At 52.9% G+C, this 15829-nt stretch overlaps 1 protein-coding gene across 1 annotated transcript in view; it reads left to right on the top strand.

The window, feature by feature from the left end:
- The window catches only part of NEGR1 (neuronal growth regulator 1), a 204159-nt gene that overhangs the window by 93899 nt on the left and 94431 nt on the right, over positions 1-15829 (top strand). The window contains exon 2 of the mRNA XM_058843215.1: positions 10633-10865. Coding sequence (XP_058699198.1) covers positions 10633-10865 — 233 coding nt within the window. The remainder of the gene's footprint in view (positions 1-10632; positions 10866-15829) is intronic.

The following is a 15829-nucleotide window of genomic DNA, read 5'->3' as shown; positions in this document are numbered from 1 at the left end:
AAGGACCAATGGAAGTGTTCCAAAAGTGACATGAAGGCACTGAATGGCTGCTCTGATCCAGCTGGATATTTCTGGATGCTGAAGCCCCTCAGTGACATGCTGGGATATTGGAAATTTGGGAAGTAACAGGAAATGTTTTCTCGTTCTCCAGACGTTTGCTTTGCTGTGGTCTCAGAGCTTATGGTGCTTTTTATTCCTTTAATTTGTGTTTCAGCTTTGTGTGGTAAAAGAAGAGTCAGAAAAAATCTCTGACTTTGGTACTCCTTTAAAATAAACACAATTGGCTCCCAAATTTTCCAAGACCCCTTTCCCTTAGGAAAAGTGTAAAACCATGAAGGCAAAGCCTTGTGATGAATTGTTTCCTTACTTTTCTGCATTGGTAATGTCTTTGTCATAATTTCTGGCAGTCGGTGTTTCTCTATCATAAATCTCCAGGAATTAATAAATATCAAATGCAGGAGCCAGACTCTTTTTAATATTTCAAATAATGTGATGAATTTGGGAGTCACTCTCTGAAGCTGAAACCAAGGCTCTCACCCCAACAGGGGTGTGGGATATTATTTCTGAGCCTTCAAAGAGAAAATAACATGGACTCCCATGAAGGAAGTGATTAATGACTAAAAATTCTGAGCTTTACACCGCAGTGTTTTGTCCATTTCAGTATGAAAATACATCTGTGAAGGGGAGAGGGGAATATTTTTATATAATTAAAAATGACAAATGAATTTAGTGCAGTTGTGGCAGCAGCAGTTTCTCTGTCCACGCTCAGGACGGAGCAGTGTCCCTCTGCAGGACATTTGGACATTTCTATCTCACTCATAAATGCTTCCTGAGGAAGCAGAAGCTGTTTAGGATTGAGATGTTTCACCCCACTAAACCTTTCTGGTCACCAGCCTCCCTTCCTGGAGCAATTCCCGTGCCCTGCCCGGTGCCTGGGCCACCCCCAGCGCCTCCCTTGGCTCCAGCTGCTCCTCTCAGGCCTGGAACAGCTGGAATTCCACGAGGAAAGGGGGATTGGGACAGCAGCAGCAGCAGGGATGGGCTGGGGACAGGAAGGGATGGGCTGGGGACAGGCTGGGCTGGGCTGGGGACAGGCAGAGATGGGCTCTGGGGACAGGCAGGGATGGGCTGGGGACAGCTGAGGATGGGCTGGGGACAGCCAGGACTGGGCTGGGGACAGGCAGGGATGGGATGGGGACAGGCTGGGCTGGGCTGGGGACAGGCAGGGCTGGGCTGGGGACAGGCAGGGATGGGCTGGGGACAGGCTGAGCTGGGCTGGGGACAGGCTGGGATGGGGACAGGCAGGGATGGGCTCTGGGGACAGGCAGGGATGGGCTGGAGACAGGCTGGGCTGGGCTGGGGACAGCCAGGACTGGGCTCAGGGACAGCCAGGGATGGGCTCAGGGACAGCCAGGACTGGGCTCAGGGACAGCCAGGGATGGGCTCTGGGGACAGCCAGGACTGGGCTCAGGGACAGCCAGGACTGGGCTCAGGGACAGCCAGGGATAGGCTCTGGGGACAGCCAGGCTGAGCTGGGCTCAGGGACAGCCAGGGCTGGGCTCAGGGACAGCCAGGGCTGGGCTCAGGGACAGCCCAAGCTGGGCTCAGGGGACAGCCAGGACTAGGCTCTGGGGACAGCCAGGGATGGGGACAGCCAGGGATGGGCTCAGGGACAGCCAGGCTGAGCTGAGCTCTGGGGACAGCCAGGACTGGGCTCAGGGACAGCCAAGAGTGTCCAGCAGCGCTGCCCTGCCCAGCCTGGCCAGAGAAGCATCAGCTCCCCGAGGCAGCGATGGAACCAAACCAGTTCTGCAAATAAAATCCAGACCCAGGAGGGGATGAGCAGCAGGGCAAGGTTCGGTTCTGTGCAGAATTCCAGCCTTGGAGCCACAGCAGAGGAGAGAAAGCAAATTCTGAATGAAGAGCAAAAGGATCAATAACGTAAATGACTTTAAAGCCAAGGGAGGCAGGGTCAGAGTGGAGATTAGGGACAAATCCCTCCTGGCAGGGTGGGCAGGGGCTGGGATAGAATTCCCAGAGCAGCTGGGGCTGTCCCTGGATCCCTGGCAGTGCCCAAGGCCAGGCTGGATGGGTTTGGAGCAGCCTGGGACAGTGGGAGCTGTCCCTGCCATGGCTGGGATGGGATTTCAGGTCCCTCCCAACCCAAACCCTTCCAGAATTCTGAGATTTACCCTGAGGTTTCTGAGATTTACCCTGAGGTTCCTCACCTTTCGAGCACTTCCAGCTGCAGCCCCAGGGAGGGCTCCCGGGCTCTTTGGGCACAGGGAATGTGGGATTCCCACATTCCTGGGATTTTGGGATTCCCACATTCCTGGGATTTTGGGATTCCCACATTCCTGGGATTTTGGGATTCCCACATTCCTGGGATTTTGGGATTCCCACATTCCTGGGGTTTTGGAGCAGGGGAGGCTGGGGTGAATTCCATGTCCTTCAGCTGGGATCCAGCCCCGGGAGCCTCCTGCAGCACAGCCCCTCTGCAGTTTTAATTAAGCAACTGCAAGAACTGTTTTTTTACAAAGATTAATGGATCTCTGTTTTAATTATGGTGGAATAATAGACTAGAGAGCTGGGAAAGTAGGAGGCATTAAAAAAAAAAGAGGATTAAAAACTTGAGGGAAGCTGGGTGAGACTATATTTTCTGTACTTACAAATTACAGAAGATCATCCCCATTAATAATGATTGGAAAAATAATAAAGTGCCCTCAGCCGTGTATGACAGTTAACATTAAAATCTATTTTTTGTGCTTGTTGTGTGGGGATTTTCTGATTACAATCATCAGTTAAAAAAGAAATTGTGCTTTTTTCCATCTCCCAAATTTAAATATAGAAGAATTCTCTGCTGAGTTCAGCCATGGTTTCATCAATACTTTCCCAAGGCATGGGAAGGTAAAAGGAGCAAAAGTCACTTTTATTTAATGACTGTTATGCTTACTTCAGTTGTGCTGCAGTGTTATTATTAATTGCTGAAAATAATTGGTTCTGTGCATAGATTTTAAAAATGCCATTGCAGGAAGAGCTGCTGTGATGTGCAGGGAGTTTAATAAAAACAACACAGGGAAAGGGAGGAAAGGGGAAGAGAGGAAGGGAAAAAGAGAGGGAAGGCCACGGATATTTGCAGTTTTTACTGTTGGGCATCCTGTCAATGAATGATTTCCCTGAGACTGTTGTTGGAAGTGTTATAAATGAAATACAGCCAAATTTAATAATAATAAATTCATGAAAAAATTGTGAAAAAATTGTCCAAAAAAAGAGGAACAACCACAATCACAGTTAAGGTTAAAGTGTTGAGCCTGGGAATCAACACTGGGTGAACTCTGAGTCAGTTCTTACCCTCCTGACTCCCCCAAGTTCACCGAAAATCTTCTGTAGGAAAGGGTTTTTATCTGGTTTCTATAGCCTGGGGCTGAACAGTCCTTCCTCTCCGAGTCTGTTGCATATTCTTATTTATTGTAAGTTTGTTAAGTAGATTTCCAAGAAGGGAGGAAAGGGTTTGAGTGGTTTTACAGGAACTGAGTATTGAGATGCACGATCTGGAGATATTCTCTGGTTTGTGAAGGAAGTTCTGAGGGAGAAGGGAGTTACTGGAACTGAGTGTTGAGATGCCTGGGCTGGGAGAATCACATCAGTCTGAGATCAGATGTGAATAATGACGTCAGTCTGAGATCAGATGTGAGGAATCACATCAGTGTGAGATCAGATGTGAGGAATCACATCAGTGTGATATCAGATGTGAATAATGACATCAGTGTGAGATCAGATGTGAGGAATCACAGCAGTGTGAGATCAGATGTGAATAATGACATCAGTGTGAGATCAGATGTGAGGAATCACAGCAGCCTGAGATCAGATGTGAATAATCAATCACATCAGTGTGAGATCAGATGTGAATAATGACATCAATGTGAGATCAGATGTGAATAACATCAGTGTGATATCAGATGTGAATAATTACATCAGTCTGAGATCAGATGTGAAGAATCAATCACATCAGTCTGATCTCAGATGTGAATAATTACATCAGTCTGATCTCAGATGTGAATAATCAGTCACATCAGTCTGATCTCAGATGTGCAGAATCAATCACATCAGTGTGAGATCAGATGTGAATAATGACATCAGTCTGAGATCAGATATGAAGAATCACATCAGTCTGATCTCAGATGTGAGGAATCACACCACTCTGATCTCAGATGTGAGGAATCACACCAGTCTGATCTCAGATGTGAGGAATCACACCACTCTGATCTCAGATGTGCAGAATCACACCAGTCTGATCTCAGATGTGCAGAATCACACCACTCTGATCTCAGATGTGAGGAATCACACCAGTCTGATCTCAGATGTGAGGAATCACACCACTCTGATCTCAGATGTGAGGAATCACACCAGTCTGATCTCAGATGTGAGGAATCACACCACTCTGATCTCAGATGTGAGGAATCACACCAGTCTGATCTCAGATGTGCAGAATCACACCACTCTGATCTCAGATGTGAGGAATCACACCACTCTGATCTCAGATGTGCAGAATCACACCACTCTGATCTCAGATGTGAGGAATCACACCACTCTGATCTCAGATGTGCAGAATCACACCACTCTGATCTCAGATGTGAAGTTTCACACCAGTCTGATCTCAGATGTGAGGAATCACACCAGTCTGATCTCAGATGTGAGGAATCACACCAGTCTGATCTCAGATGTGCAGAATCACACCAGTCTGATCTCAGATGTGAAGTTTCACACCAGTCTGATCTCAGATGTGAGGAATCACACCAGTCTGATCTCAGATGTGCAGAATCACACCAGTCTGATCTCAGATGTGAAGTTTCACACCACTCTGATCTCAGATGTGAAGCCCTGTGTTGTTTGTACTCCGATCTCACCAGGGTGGGCTCTGATTTCCCCGGTGCCTCTTGGTTCCTTTGCAGATTTTCCTTTTCCTCTCGAGCTGTCCCTGCTGCAGCCCCTGCCTGCTCAATACATGTAACCAGTTTTTATTTACTTATGAACACATAGGAAGAAAACTGAATTATCCATTTCTATACCACAGAAGGGTTTTGCTGGTTTTATTTTTGTTGAAGCTCGTGGTGCTCTGCTGGAGCCGCTCCCTGGGCCAGGAGATGCCTGAGCTCACACAAACCATGGGGGAAAGGCTCCTCTTCCTCGGGAAACTGGGGAGCTTTGGGGGAGAGGCCAAGCCCTCCTTTCAACAGTGAAATTCCTGTTTTTCCTCAGTTTAAAATCCAGTGCAGGCTGTGATGGGCAGAGACTGGAGCTCAGTGTCCTGCAGGAGAGCTGCAGGCAGTGACTGGGGCTCCAGCACTGGGGAGGGATTTGCAAACAGAAAGGGATTAAATTTGTTAGATTAGAAAACATTTCTGAGATGAATCATTTGATTGCTGCTTCCACGGGGTAAATATGCACTTCATCCATCACATCCCACGGGGGTGGTGGGAAAATACAGGATATTGGCTGCTGCTGGAGCTGGGAACCGCGCTGGGGAAGGTTCCAGACAAAGTGTGCAGCATCCCAGAGCAGTTCCCAGGGACAGGGCTGGGGACAGGGGACAGGGGACAGGGGAGAGCTGTGGGTGCTGTGGGTGCTGCAGGAGCTGCAGGAGCTGTGGGAGCTGTGGGTGCTGCAGGTGCTGCAGGAGCTGTGGGAGCTGTGGGTGCTGCAGGAGCTGTGGGTGCTGCAGGAGCTGCAGGAGCTGTGGGAGCTGTGGGTGCTGCAGGTGCTGCAGGAGCTGTGGGTGCTGCAGGAGCTGTGGGTGCTGCAGGAGCTGTGGGTGCTGCAGGAGCTGTGGATGCTGCAGGAGCTGCAGGAGCTGTGGGTGCTGCAGGAGCTGTGGATGCTGCAGGAGCTGCAGGAGCTGTGGGTGCTGCAGGAGCTGCAGGAGCTGCAGGAGCTGTGGGTGCTGTGGGTGCTGTGGATGCTGTGGGTGCTGCAGGAGCTGTGGGTGCTGCAGGAGCTGCAGGAACTGTGGCTGCTGCAGGAGCTGTGGGTGCTGCAGGAGCTGCAGGAGCTGTGGGTGCTGTGGGTGCTGCAGGAGCTGCAGGAGCTGTGGGTGCTGTGGGTGCTGTGGGTGCTGCAGGAGCTGTGGGTACTGCAGGAGCTGTGGGTGCTGCAGGAGCTGCAGGAGCTGTGGGTGCTGCAGGAGCTGTGGATGCTGTGGGTGCTGTGGATGCTGTGGATGCTGTGGGTGCTGTGGATGCTGTGGGTGCTGTGGGTGCTGTGGGTGCTGTGGGTGCTGCAGGAGCTGTGGGAGCTGTGGGTGCTGCAGGAGCTGTGGGTGCTGTGGGTGCTGCAGGAGCTGCAGGAGCTGTGGGTGCTGCAGGAGCTGTGGATGCTGTGGGTGCTGTGGGTGCTGTGGGTGCTGTGGGTGCTGCAGGAGCTGTGGGAGCTGTGGGTGCTGCAGGAGCTGTGGATGCTGTGGGTGCTGTGGGTGCTGCAGGAGCTGCAGGAGCTGTGGGTGCTGTGGATGCTGTGGGTGCTGCAGGAGCTGTGGGTGCTGCAGGAGCTGTGGGTGCTGTGGATGCTGTGGGTGCTGCAGGAGCTGTGGGTGCTGCAGGAGCTGTGGGTGCTGCAGGAGCTGCAGGAGCTGTGGGTGCTGTGGGTGCTGCAGGAGCTGTGGGTGCTGCAGGAGCTGCAGGAGCTGTGGGTGCTGCAGGAGCTGTGGGTGCTGTGGGTGCTGCAGGAGCTGCAGGAGCTGCAGGAGCTGTGGGTGCTGCAGGAGCTGTGGATGCTGTGGGTGCTGCAGGAGCTGTGGGTGCTGCAGGAGCTGCAGGAGCTGTGGATGCTGTGGGTGCTGTGGGTGCTGCAGGAGCTGCAGGAGCTGCAGGAGCTGTGGGTGCTGCAGGAGCTGTGGGTGCTGCAGGAGCTGCGGGAGCTCTGGGTGCTTCAGGAGCTTCTCTGGGGATGTCCCAGGACCACAAAGCGCAGCCCATCCCACCCCATGGTCCCAGAGGTCTTTTCCAAGCTCAGAGATTCTGGGAATTCTTTCTGAGGAAGGCTGGCTCTTTCCTGGTGAGCCACACAGGGAGAGCGGGAGTTGGTGCAGTTGGGTTTGTGTGCAGGGAGAGGAGGAGGAGGAGGAGGAGGAGGAGGAGGAGGAGGAGGAGGAGGAGGAGGAGGAGGAGGAGGAGGCTTTTCTCTCCTGTGGGAAGAATTCACAGCACTAACACTTCCCTCCAAGCTCTGGATGTGTGAGTGTGAATGAACAGTGGGACAGTGCAATTAATGAAATGGTAAATGCGATCTCAGACAATGATCACTAATTAAAGTTCCAAAGGGATGTTTATTCACTGTGGGCAGCAGGGGATCGTCCCCAAAAGGCCCCAAACAAGGTTCTCCTCTCTCTGTTTATTCCCCAAACCCTTCCATCCCCATCCATCCACACCTTCCAGCCCATCTGGCCACCCCCAGCACCTCCCATCCCCACTCAGCATCAAAATGAGCCCGTGGGTCCCTCACCCTGCTCAGTTCTGCTCTGGGTTTGGGTGGCTGGGCTGGAGCTGGGGCAGGGGCCTCAAAGGATGGAGCCAGGAAAGTCTTCCTCAGGTGAGTGTGAGCTCTGGCAGGATCCAGGGGAGTCAGGAATGTTTTCCTGAGGTGAGTGTGAGCTCTGGCAGGATCCAGGTGTGTCAGGAATGTTTTCCTCAGGTGAGTGTGAGCTCTGGCAGGATCCAGGGAGGTCAGGAATGTTTTCCTCAGGTGAGTGTGAGCTCTGGCAGGATCCAGGGGAGCCAGGAAAGTCTTCCTCAGGTGAGTGTGAGCTCTGGCAGGATCCAGGTGTGTCAGGAATGTTTTCCTCAGGTGAGTGTGAGCTCTGGCAGGATCCAGGGAGGTCAGGAATGTTTTCCTCAGGTGAGTGTGAGCTCTGGCAGGATCCAGGTGTGTCAGGAATGTTTTCCTCAGGTGAGTGTGAGCTCTGGCAGGATCCAGGGGAGTCAGGAATGTTTTCCTCAGGTGAGTGTGAGCTCTGGCAGGATCCAGGTGTGTCAGGAATGTTTTCCTCACCTGTGTGTGAGCTCTGGCAGGATCCAGGGGAGTCAGGAATGTTTTCCTCAGGTGAGTGTGAGCTCTGGCAGGATCCAGGTGTGTCAGGAATGTTTTCCTCAGGTGAGTGTGAGCTCTGGCAGGATCCAGGTGTGTCAGGAATGTTTTCCTCAGGTGAGTGTGAGCTCTGGCAGGATCCAGGTGTGTCAGGAATGTTTTCCTCAGGTGAGTGTGAGCTCTGGCAGGATCCAGGGAGGTCAGGAATGTTTTCCTCAGGTGAGTGTGAGCTCTGGCAGGATCCAGGTGTGTCAGGAATGTTTTCCTCAGGTGAGTGTGAGCTCTGGCAGGATCCAGGCCCTGCTGGTGATGGGTTGGGGCAGAGCCCAGGTGCTGCCCTTGCTCTCCCTGGGTTCCCTCTGTTCCTATAAGGCTCCTTCTGCACTTCTATCAACAATGGAACAATTAGCTCTGGTTTAAGCATCTCATAATCATTAACCTGCCATTTGCTCATCTGACTTACATCTTGATCATTATAAATTACTTCTAACTCTTGGCTAAAATCTGAACTCTTCAGAAATCCTGGTTCAATGGAGTCCCAGAGTGGTTTGGGCTGGGAGGGACCGTAAATCTCATCTCATTCCACGCCAGGGAGCGGGGACAGCTCCCCCAGCCCCGGCTGCTCAGCCTGGCTGTGATGGACTGGATCCAGCTGCTGCAGAAACACAGTGGGAAAGAAACACGTGGTAGAAAAACCTCCATGAATCAGAGCTTTCTCTGCCTCTCCCACCCTGCTGTTCATTAGAATCCAGTTCAAAACGTTCACAGGACTTTGAAAGAGGCTCCTTGCCTTCCCTGGATGGGACCAGACCCTACAGAACTCCTCCTGCAGGGATCCCAGCCTCAAAGTGCCACTTCCCGGTGACATCCCATTCCTCTGCTCTATAAATGGGGAATTTTTATCCCACAGCTTCTCTCAGAACCCTTTCAGATTTAAGGCTGAGATCATTAATTTAATGAATGGTTATTCTCAGGCTTTGTTTCTGAACAATTTCAGCCTGATGTTTCCAGTTTTCTTATTCCTGAATGGAATGTCATTTTCCACTTAAACAATGCTGCCAGATGCTCAAGCCACCAAATCACCATTTCCTCCTTCCACTTTCTATGGCTGTGCTATTTTAATGTTTCATCAAAGGGATGAGCTCTATTGCATCCCCTTCTTCTCCTGGATTTCCTTCATGTAGAAAGCTCTTTATAAAATAAAAAAGTCCCCTTAGTCTGTTGCACTTTGTATTATCCTCCTTATTACCTTCCTTCAGCTTTTAAAATTGTTTCAAAGCCTCAAATTCCAAGGTGGGCGCGGGGGTGAGTGTGAAATTTGCCTAATTCATTCTCCACATTTCCTGAAGAGTGGTTAATTTATGGAAAGAGCTGCAGCTTTCCCAGTGCCCCAGCATCGCTTCCCGATGGCTCCTGGCTCTGCAGTTTGCTGCTCACAGCCCTGGGTCCATCCAGCTTTCCCTCTGCCCGTTCTCCCATGGCTGCTCTGCCTTTCCCCAGCTGCTGGATGAGGAGAGCTGGAGCACAGAGGTGTTGAGCCAGGCTTGAACATCCTCCTCACCCCTCGGGCAGCCCCAGGCTCCTCCAGCAGCTCCTGGAATAAAGCTGCTCCTGCCTCTTCTCCCTGTCCTGGGGTCCCCTCACTTCCAGCCCCAGGGAGGAGCTCCCTTGTCCCTGCTGGACACCCTGGGCTGGACTGGGATGGACTGGGATCCATGGGATGGGATGGACTGGGATGGACTGGGATCCATGGGATGGGATGGACTGGGCTGGACTGGAATCGATGGGATGGGATGGACTGGGATGGACTGGGATCGATGGGATGGGATGGACTGGGCTGGACTGGGATCCATGGGATGGGATGGGATCCATGGGATGGACTGGGATCCACAGGATGGGATCCATGGGATGGACTGGGATCCATGGGATGGGATGGGATCCATGGGATGGGATGGGATCCATGCGATGGGATCCATGGGATGGGATGGACTGGGATGGACTGGGATGGGATGGGATGAGCTGTCAGGTCCCTTCCCACCCAAACCACTGTGGCACTCTGGGGAATGGGGGAATATGAAGTTCTGTGGACCCTGTGAGGAGAAGCTGGTTTGGACTCTCTGTGTCTGGATGCTTTTCCTGGGAAGGGTCTCCTGGCTCCTGAAGTCAGCAGCAGAAAGGGGCTGTGCCTCAGGAGCAGGGCAGGAGTTTTCCATGGAGCACAGGTGGCTCTGTGCCTCAGGAGCAGGGCAGGAGTTCTCCATGGAGCACAGGTGGCTCTGACCCTCGGGGCTGGGGCTGCAGGAGAAAGGGCTGGGCCAGGAGCATCTGAGGTTTTCCTCCTGCTGCTCTCCCGGGCTCTGCCAGCAGCAGCAGCGGGCAGGAGGCACAGGCACACACATCTGTTTGGAATCTGGGCTCTGGGGTGAGGATGATCCCGAGTTTACAAACGGTTCCAACGCTGGGAAATCACAGCTGTGCCCAGCCCAAAGCCAGCAGCAGCCAGAGGCACTGAGCAGCTCCTCCCTCCCATGCTCACGGCTTCCCTTTCCCCAGGTGTTACCTGGAAGATGGAGCCTCCAAAGGGGCCTGGCTGAACCGCTCCAGCATCATCTTCGCGGGCAGTGACAAGTGGTCCGTGGATCCCCGCGTGTCCATCGCCACGGCCAACAGGAGGGAGTACAGCCTGCAGATCCAGGACGTGGATGTGACGGATGATGGGCCCTACACCTGCTCCGTGCAGACCCAGCACACGCCCAGGACCATGCAGGTGCACCTGACCGTGCAAGGTGAGCCCTCCTTCCCTCCCTCCTTCCTTCCTTCCTTCCTTCCCTCCTTCCCTCCTTCCTTCCTTCCTTCCTTCCTTCCTTCCTTCCTTCCTTCCTTCCTTCCTTCCTTCCTTCCTTCCTTCCTTCCTTCCTTCCTTCCTTCCTTCCTTCCTTCCTTCCTTCCTTCCTTCCTTCCTTCCTTCCTTCCTTCCTTCCTTCCTTCCTTCCTTCCTTCCTTCCTTCCTTCCTTCCTTCCTTCCTTCCTTCCTTCCTTCCTTCCTTCCTTCCCTCCTTCCCTCCTTCCCTCCTTCCCTCCTTCCCTCCTTCCCTCCTTCCCTCCTTCCCTCCTTCCCTCCTTCCCTCCTTCCCTCCTTCCCTCCTTCCCTCCTTCCCTCCTTCCTTCCTTCCTTCCTTCCTTCCTTCCTTCCTTCCTTCCTTCCTTCCTTCCTTCCTTCCTTCTTCACATAGATTTAATATTTATTGTATTGTTCCAGGGTGAACAATTCTTGGTTTTGATTGAACAATTCTTGGTTTTGATTGTCTTCCTAATAATTAATGCCCTCATGCAAGGGCTAAAAAAACAAGCTGGAAATTAATTGCATGTGTAAAATATATCAACAGGAGCTTAAAATTAATTAGGCTAACTACAAGCATATAGAGAAATAATAACTCAATAGTTAAAAATATGCATAATTATTAAGCAATTGCATTTGTATCTTCAGAAATGCAAAGTATAACCTAAGGCTTTAACTTATTAGTCTTTGGTGCAATCATCATTAACATTTTCTTTTGCATTTTTATGAGTAATAAAGCAATGAATCAAAAGGAAGAATTGAACTGGCAATCCCTATTAATCCATGGCACTTGGAAATCCCCTGGGAATAACGGGGTGAGCCACCCCCCTGACCAGTTCCCCTCACCCCTGGCACCTCTGGAATCCTGCAGGGATGCTGGGCTGGAGCTCTGAGCTCTGTCTCTGTTTTATTCAAATGTCATCGAGGAGTTTTTGTGACGTTTGTGAGAGGTCTCAGGACCCGTCAGCGCTCGGCTTGGGGGGTGAGCAGGGACAGGGACAGAGGAGAGGGAGCCAGGCTGGGCCAGGGGGGCTCAGGGGGGACAGCAGCAGGAATTTCCCCATGGAAAGGGGGGTCAGGCTCTGGAACTCAGGGAGGTTTGGATCCCCATCCCTGGAGGTGGCACTGGGTGCTCTGGGCTGGGGACAGGTGGGGATGGGGCAGGTGTGGGAGGGCTGCTCCAGCAGCTCCTCAGCTCTGCCTTCCCACAGGGACTCCCTTGAATCCATCTGCATTCCCAGTGGGAGCAGCAGCTCACACCCAGGGCTGCTCTGCCTGCCCTGAGCTCTGCTGTGAGGAACTGGAACATCCACTCCTGCTCCAGAGGGTGGCACGAGGGTTATCCTGGTACCCTGGCAGGGACAGCTCCCACTGTCCCAGGCTGCTCCAAACCCATCCAGCCTGGCCTTGGGCACTGCCAGGGATCCAGGGACAGCCCCAGCTGCTCTGGGAATTCTATCCCAGGGCCTGCCCACCCTGCCAGGGAACAATTCCTGCAATCCCAAGATCCCATCCAGCCCTGCCCTCTGGCACTGGGAGCCATTCCCTGTGTCTGTCCCTCCCTTGTCCCAGCTCCCATCCTGCTGTGGATGGGCTGAGCAGGGAGGGAGGCCAAGGTTTGGGACAGTGGTTCCCATGGGACACCCTGGGACAGGGTGACAGGGACAGTGGGAGCCAGGAGGGGGTTTGGGATGGTGGGAATCAGCAGGACAGGGTGACAGGGACAGTGGGAATCAGCAGGACAGGGTGACAGGGACAGTGGGAGCCAGGAGGGGTTTGGGATGGTGGGAATCAGCAGGACAGGGTGACAGGGACACTGGGAATCAGCAGGACAGGGTGACAGGGACACTGGGAGCCAGGCTGGGGTTTGGGATGATGGGATTCTGATGGTGGCAGTGGGAGGCAGGCCTGAGCCCGTGGTGTCCCCAAGGACAGGGCTGTGTCCCTGTGTCCCTGTGTCCCTGAGTGTGGAGGTGCTGCAGCCCCAGCACCCTCTGGCACCCCAGATCAGGGTTTTGGGGCTGGATTTGGCTGCTGAGGGTTCACAGCTGGCACAGCTCACCAGGTCCCAACCCTGGGCCACCCCTGTCCCCAGGTCCCCCCGGTGTCCCTTCCTTGTCCCCTTGTCCTTCCCCAGCCCACAGCAGCCCAGCCCCTGCTTCCAGCGCTCCCAAACATCCAGAGCAGGGAGCAGGGACACAAAACCCTGACATCTCATCTTCATTTGCAGCCATCCAGGCTGGGCAGGCTCGGGACAGCCCTGCCTGTGGCTCCCAGCCCCTCTCCTGTGCCCTCCACCTCATCCCTGTGGGGATCTGGAAATAATTCAGTGTTCCATGGAAATGCCTTTTACAGATTCAGTCAGGAACCACAACCTCGGCTTTTTATTTAAACATGTATAATGTTCCCAAAGTAATACTCCAGGCCCTTTTTCTGTTTAATAAACCCCCTTAATGTCCCCTAAATATTAATGTATTGATTTAGTCTTTGCAATGTTTGCGAAGTCTAATTTGTTTCCTCAGCCAGGCCAAGAGGGACTTGCATTTGAAGCTAACGAGATAAATCTTCCCCAAATTTATTTAAAGTGGGACAAAATAAATATGCAAAAGACTTTAAAATCATCTAACAACCACTTCCCAGCTAAAACTGACAATCCATTACTCTTTTAAATTGCCAGCACTCGAGCAGGGAGTCAGTTTCCTTTATAAAATTAACTTGCTGGTGCCAGCCTCTGTTACCATCCTGTCCCTGCTCAGCAGAGGGAGGAAAAGATGGGAAAAGAGTTGTGGAGAGGGAGGAGGCCAGGGGAGGTTTGCCCTGGGACAGAGACCCCCGAAGGGTCCTGGCTCTGCTGCAGCTGCTCCAGTGCTGTGGCACCAGTGTCTGATCCCAGTGCTCCCAGCAGGGTCTGTGGCTTTTATCCATCATTAAATTCCTCCCCGGAGCTGCGGGGGATCTCTCACTCTGGAATGGGTTTGAGTGCTTTTTCCCTGCTCTGCCGGGCTCCAGGAGCAGGAAATGTTGGAGTTGGGAGGTGATCTCATTTACAGGGATGGAAATCAGGGATATTTTATCTGGAGTGGAGCAGGGCTGCTCTCATCTGAAACTCATAATTCTGCCACGTTGGAGGTGCTTTAGTCACGGCTGCAACCGAATTTCCATTATAAACCTGAAATTTCCATCCTGTGGGATCTGCAGGCAGAGGACAATCGGCACAAAATGATCATTTCCTGGGGGCCCTGCAGAGTGCTGCTTCTGCTCCACTGAATTAAGTGCCCTGGGATGGTTGGTGACCCCTGAGACTCTCGCTGAAGGTGCCTGAAGCAGAGTCCAAAGCGTCTTTCAGGAACTCCTTGTGTTATGTGGCAATGCCAGGCGCAGAAGGAGGAAAAAAACATGGGATAAAGCTAAAAAACCAAACCATCCCCCCAGAGGAAACGCTTGGGTTAAACAAAACAAGGATCCACCTCCCTCAGTGAAACAAATCCAGCCAGCTGGGGAGGTCCTGGGAGCCCCAGGCTGCCAGAAGGACCCCAAAGCATTCTGGAGTTCCTGGAAGGAAGGGGATGAAGCAGGAGGACTCTGGAGTTCCTGGAAGGAAGAGGATGAAGCAGGAGGGTTCTGAATCAGCCTTGGTGTCTGAATCCCAGGGGCTCTGGAGTTCCTGGAAGGAAGAGGATGAAGCAGGAGGACTCTGGGGTTCCTGGGAAGGAAGAGGATGAAGCAGGAGGACTCTGGAAGGCAGGGGATGAAGCAGGAGGACTCTGGAGTTCCTGGGAAGGAAGGGGATGAAGCAGGAGGACTCTGGAGTTCCTGGGAAGGAAGGGGATGAAGCAGGAGGACTCTGGAACAGCCCTTGGTGTCTGAATGCCAGGGGTTCTGGAGTTCCTGGAAGGAAGGGGATGAAGCAGGAGGATTCTGGAGTTCCTGGAAGGAAGAGGATGAAGCAGGAGGACTCTGGAAGGAAGAGGATGAAGCAGGAGGACTCTGGAGTTCCTGGGAAGGAAGGGGATGAAGCAGGAGGACTCTGGAGTTCCTGGGAAGGAAGAGGATGAAGCAGGAGGGTTCTGAATCAGCCTTGGTGTCTGAATCCCAGGGGCTCTGGAGTTCCTGGAAGGAAGAGGATGAAGCAGGAGGACTCTGGATCAGCCCTTGGTGTCTGTATCCCAGAGGTTCTGGAGTTCCTGGAAGGAAGGGGATGAAGCAGGAGGGTTCTGGGGTTCCTGGAAGGAAGAGGATGAAGCAGGAGGACTCTGAAGTTCCTGGAAGGAAGGGGATGAAGCAGGAGGACTCTGGAGTTCCTGGAAGGAAGGGGATGAAGCAGGAGGGTTCTGGAGTTCCTGGGAAGGAAGGGGATGAAGCAGGAGGACTCTGGAAGGAAGAGGATGAAGCAGGAGGACTCTGGAGTTCCTGGGAAGGAAGGGGATGAAGCAGGAGGGTTCTGAATCAGCTTTGGTGTCTGAAGGCCAGGGGTTCTGGGGTTCCTGGAAGGAAGGGGATGAAGCAGGAGGACTCTGGGGTTCCTGGGAAGGAAGAGGATGAAGCAGGAGGATTCTGGAGTTCCTGGAAGGAAGAGGATGAAGCAGGAGGACTCTGGAAGGAAGAGGATGAAGCAGGAGGACTCTGGATCAGCCCTTGGTGTCCCAGCTGAGCCCCCTGGCTCAGGGAAGGACCGAGGGCTCCCTTTTAGCCTGATGGCAGCTCATGGCACACTAAACACCCTCCTGGAGACACCACCATGGGATAAAAACCTCTTCTCAGGTCCAGTCAATGCTGGAAGAGCGAGACATCCTCATTTCCTCGTGTTCTGCACACACTCCTGTGCTCTGCACACTCCTCCTTCACTTCCAACCCCCCACAGTTCCATTCCGAGTTTTAGGGAGGGGTAAAGGGAGGATGATGACAATATCT

The sequence above is a fragment of the Poecile atricapillus genome, chromosome 7, assembly GCF_030490865.1.
Source record: "Poecile atricapillus isolate bPoeAtr1 chromosome 7, bPoeAtr1.hap1, whole genome shotgun sequence".
NCBI classification, from domain to species: Eukaryota; Metazoa; Chordata; class Aves; order Passeriformes; family Paridae; genus Poecile; species Poecile atricapillus.
This window is presented reverse-complemented; position numbering and strand designations above follow the sequence as displayed.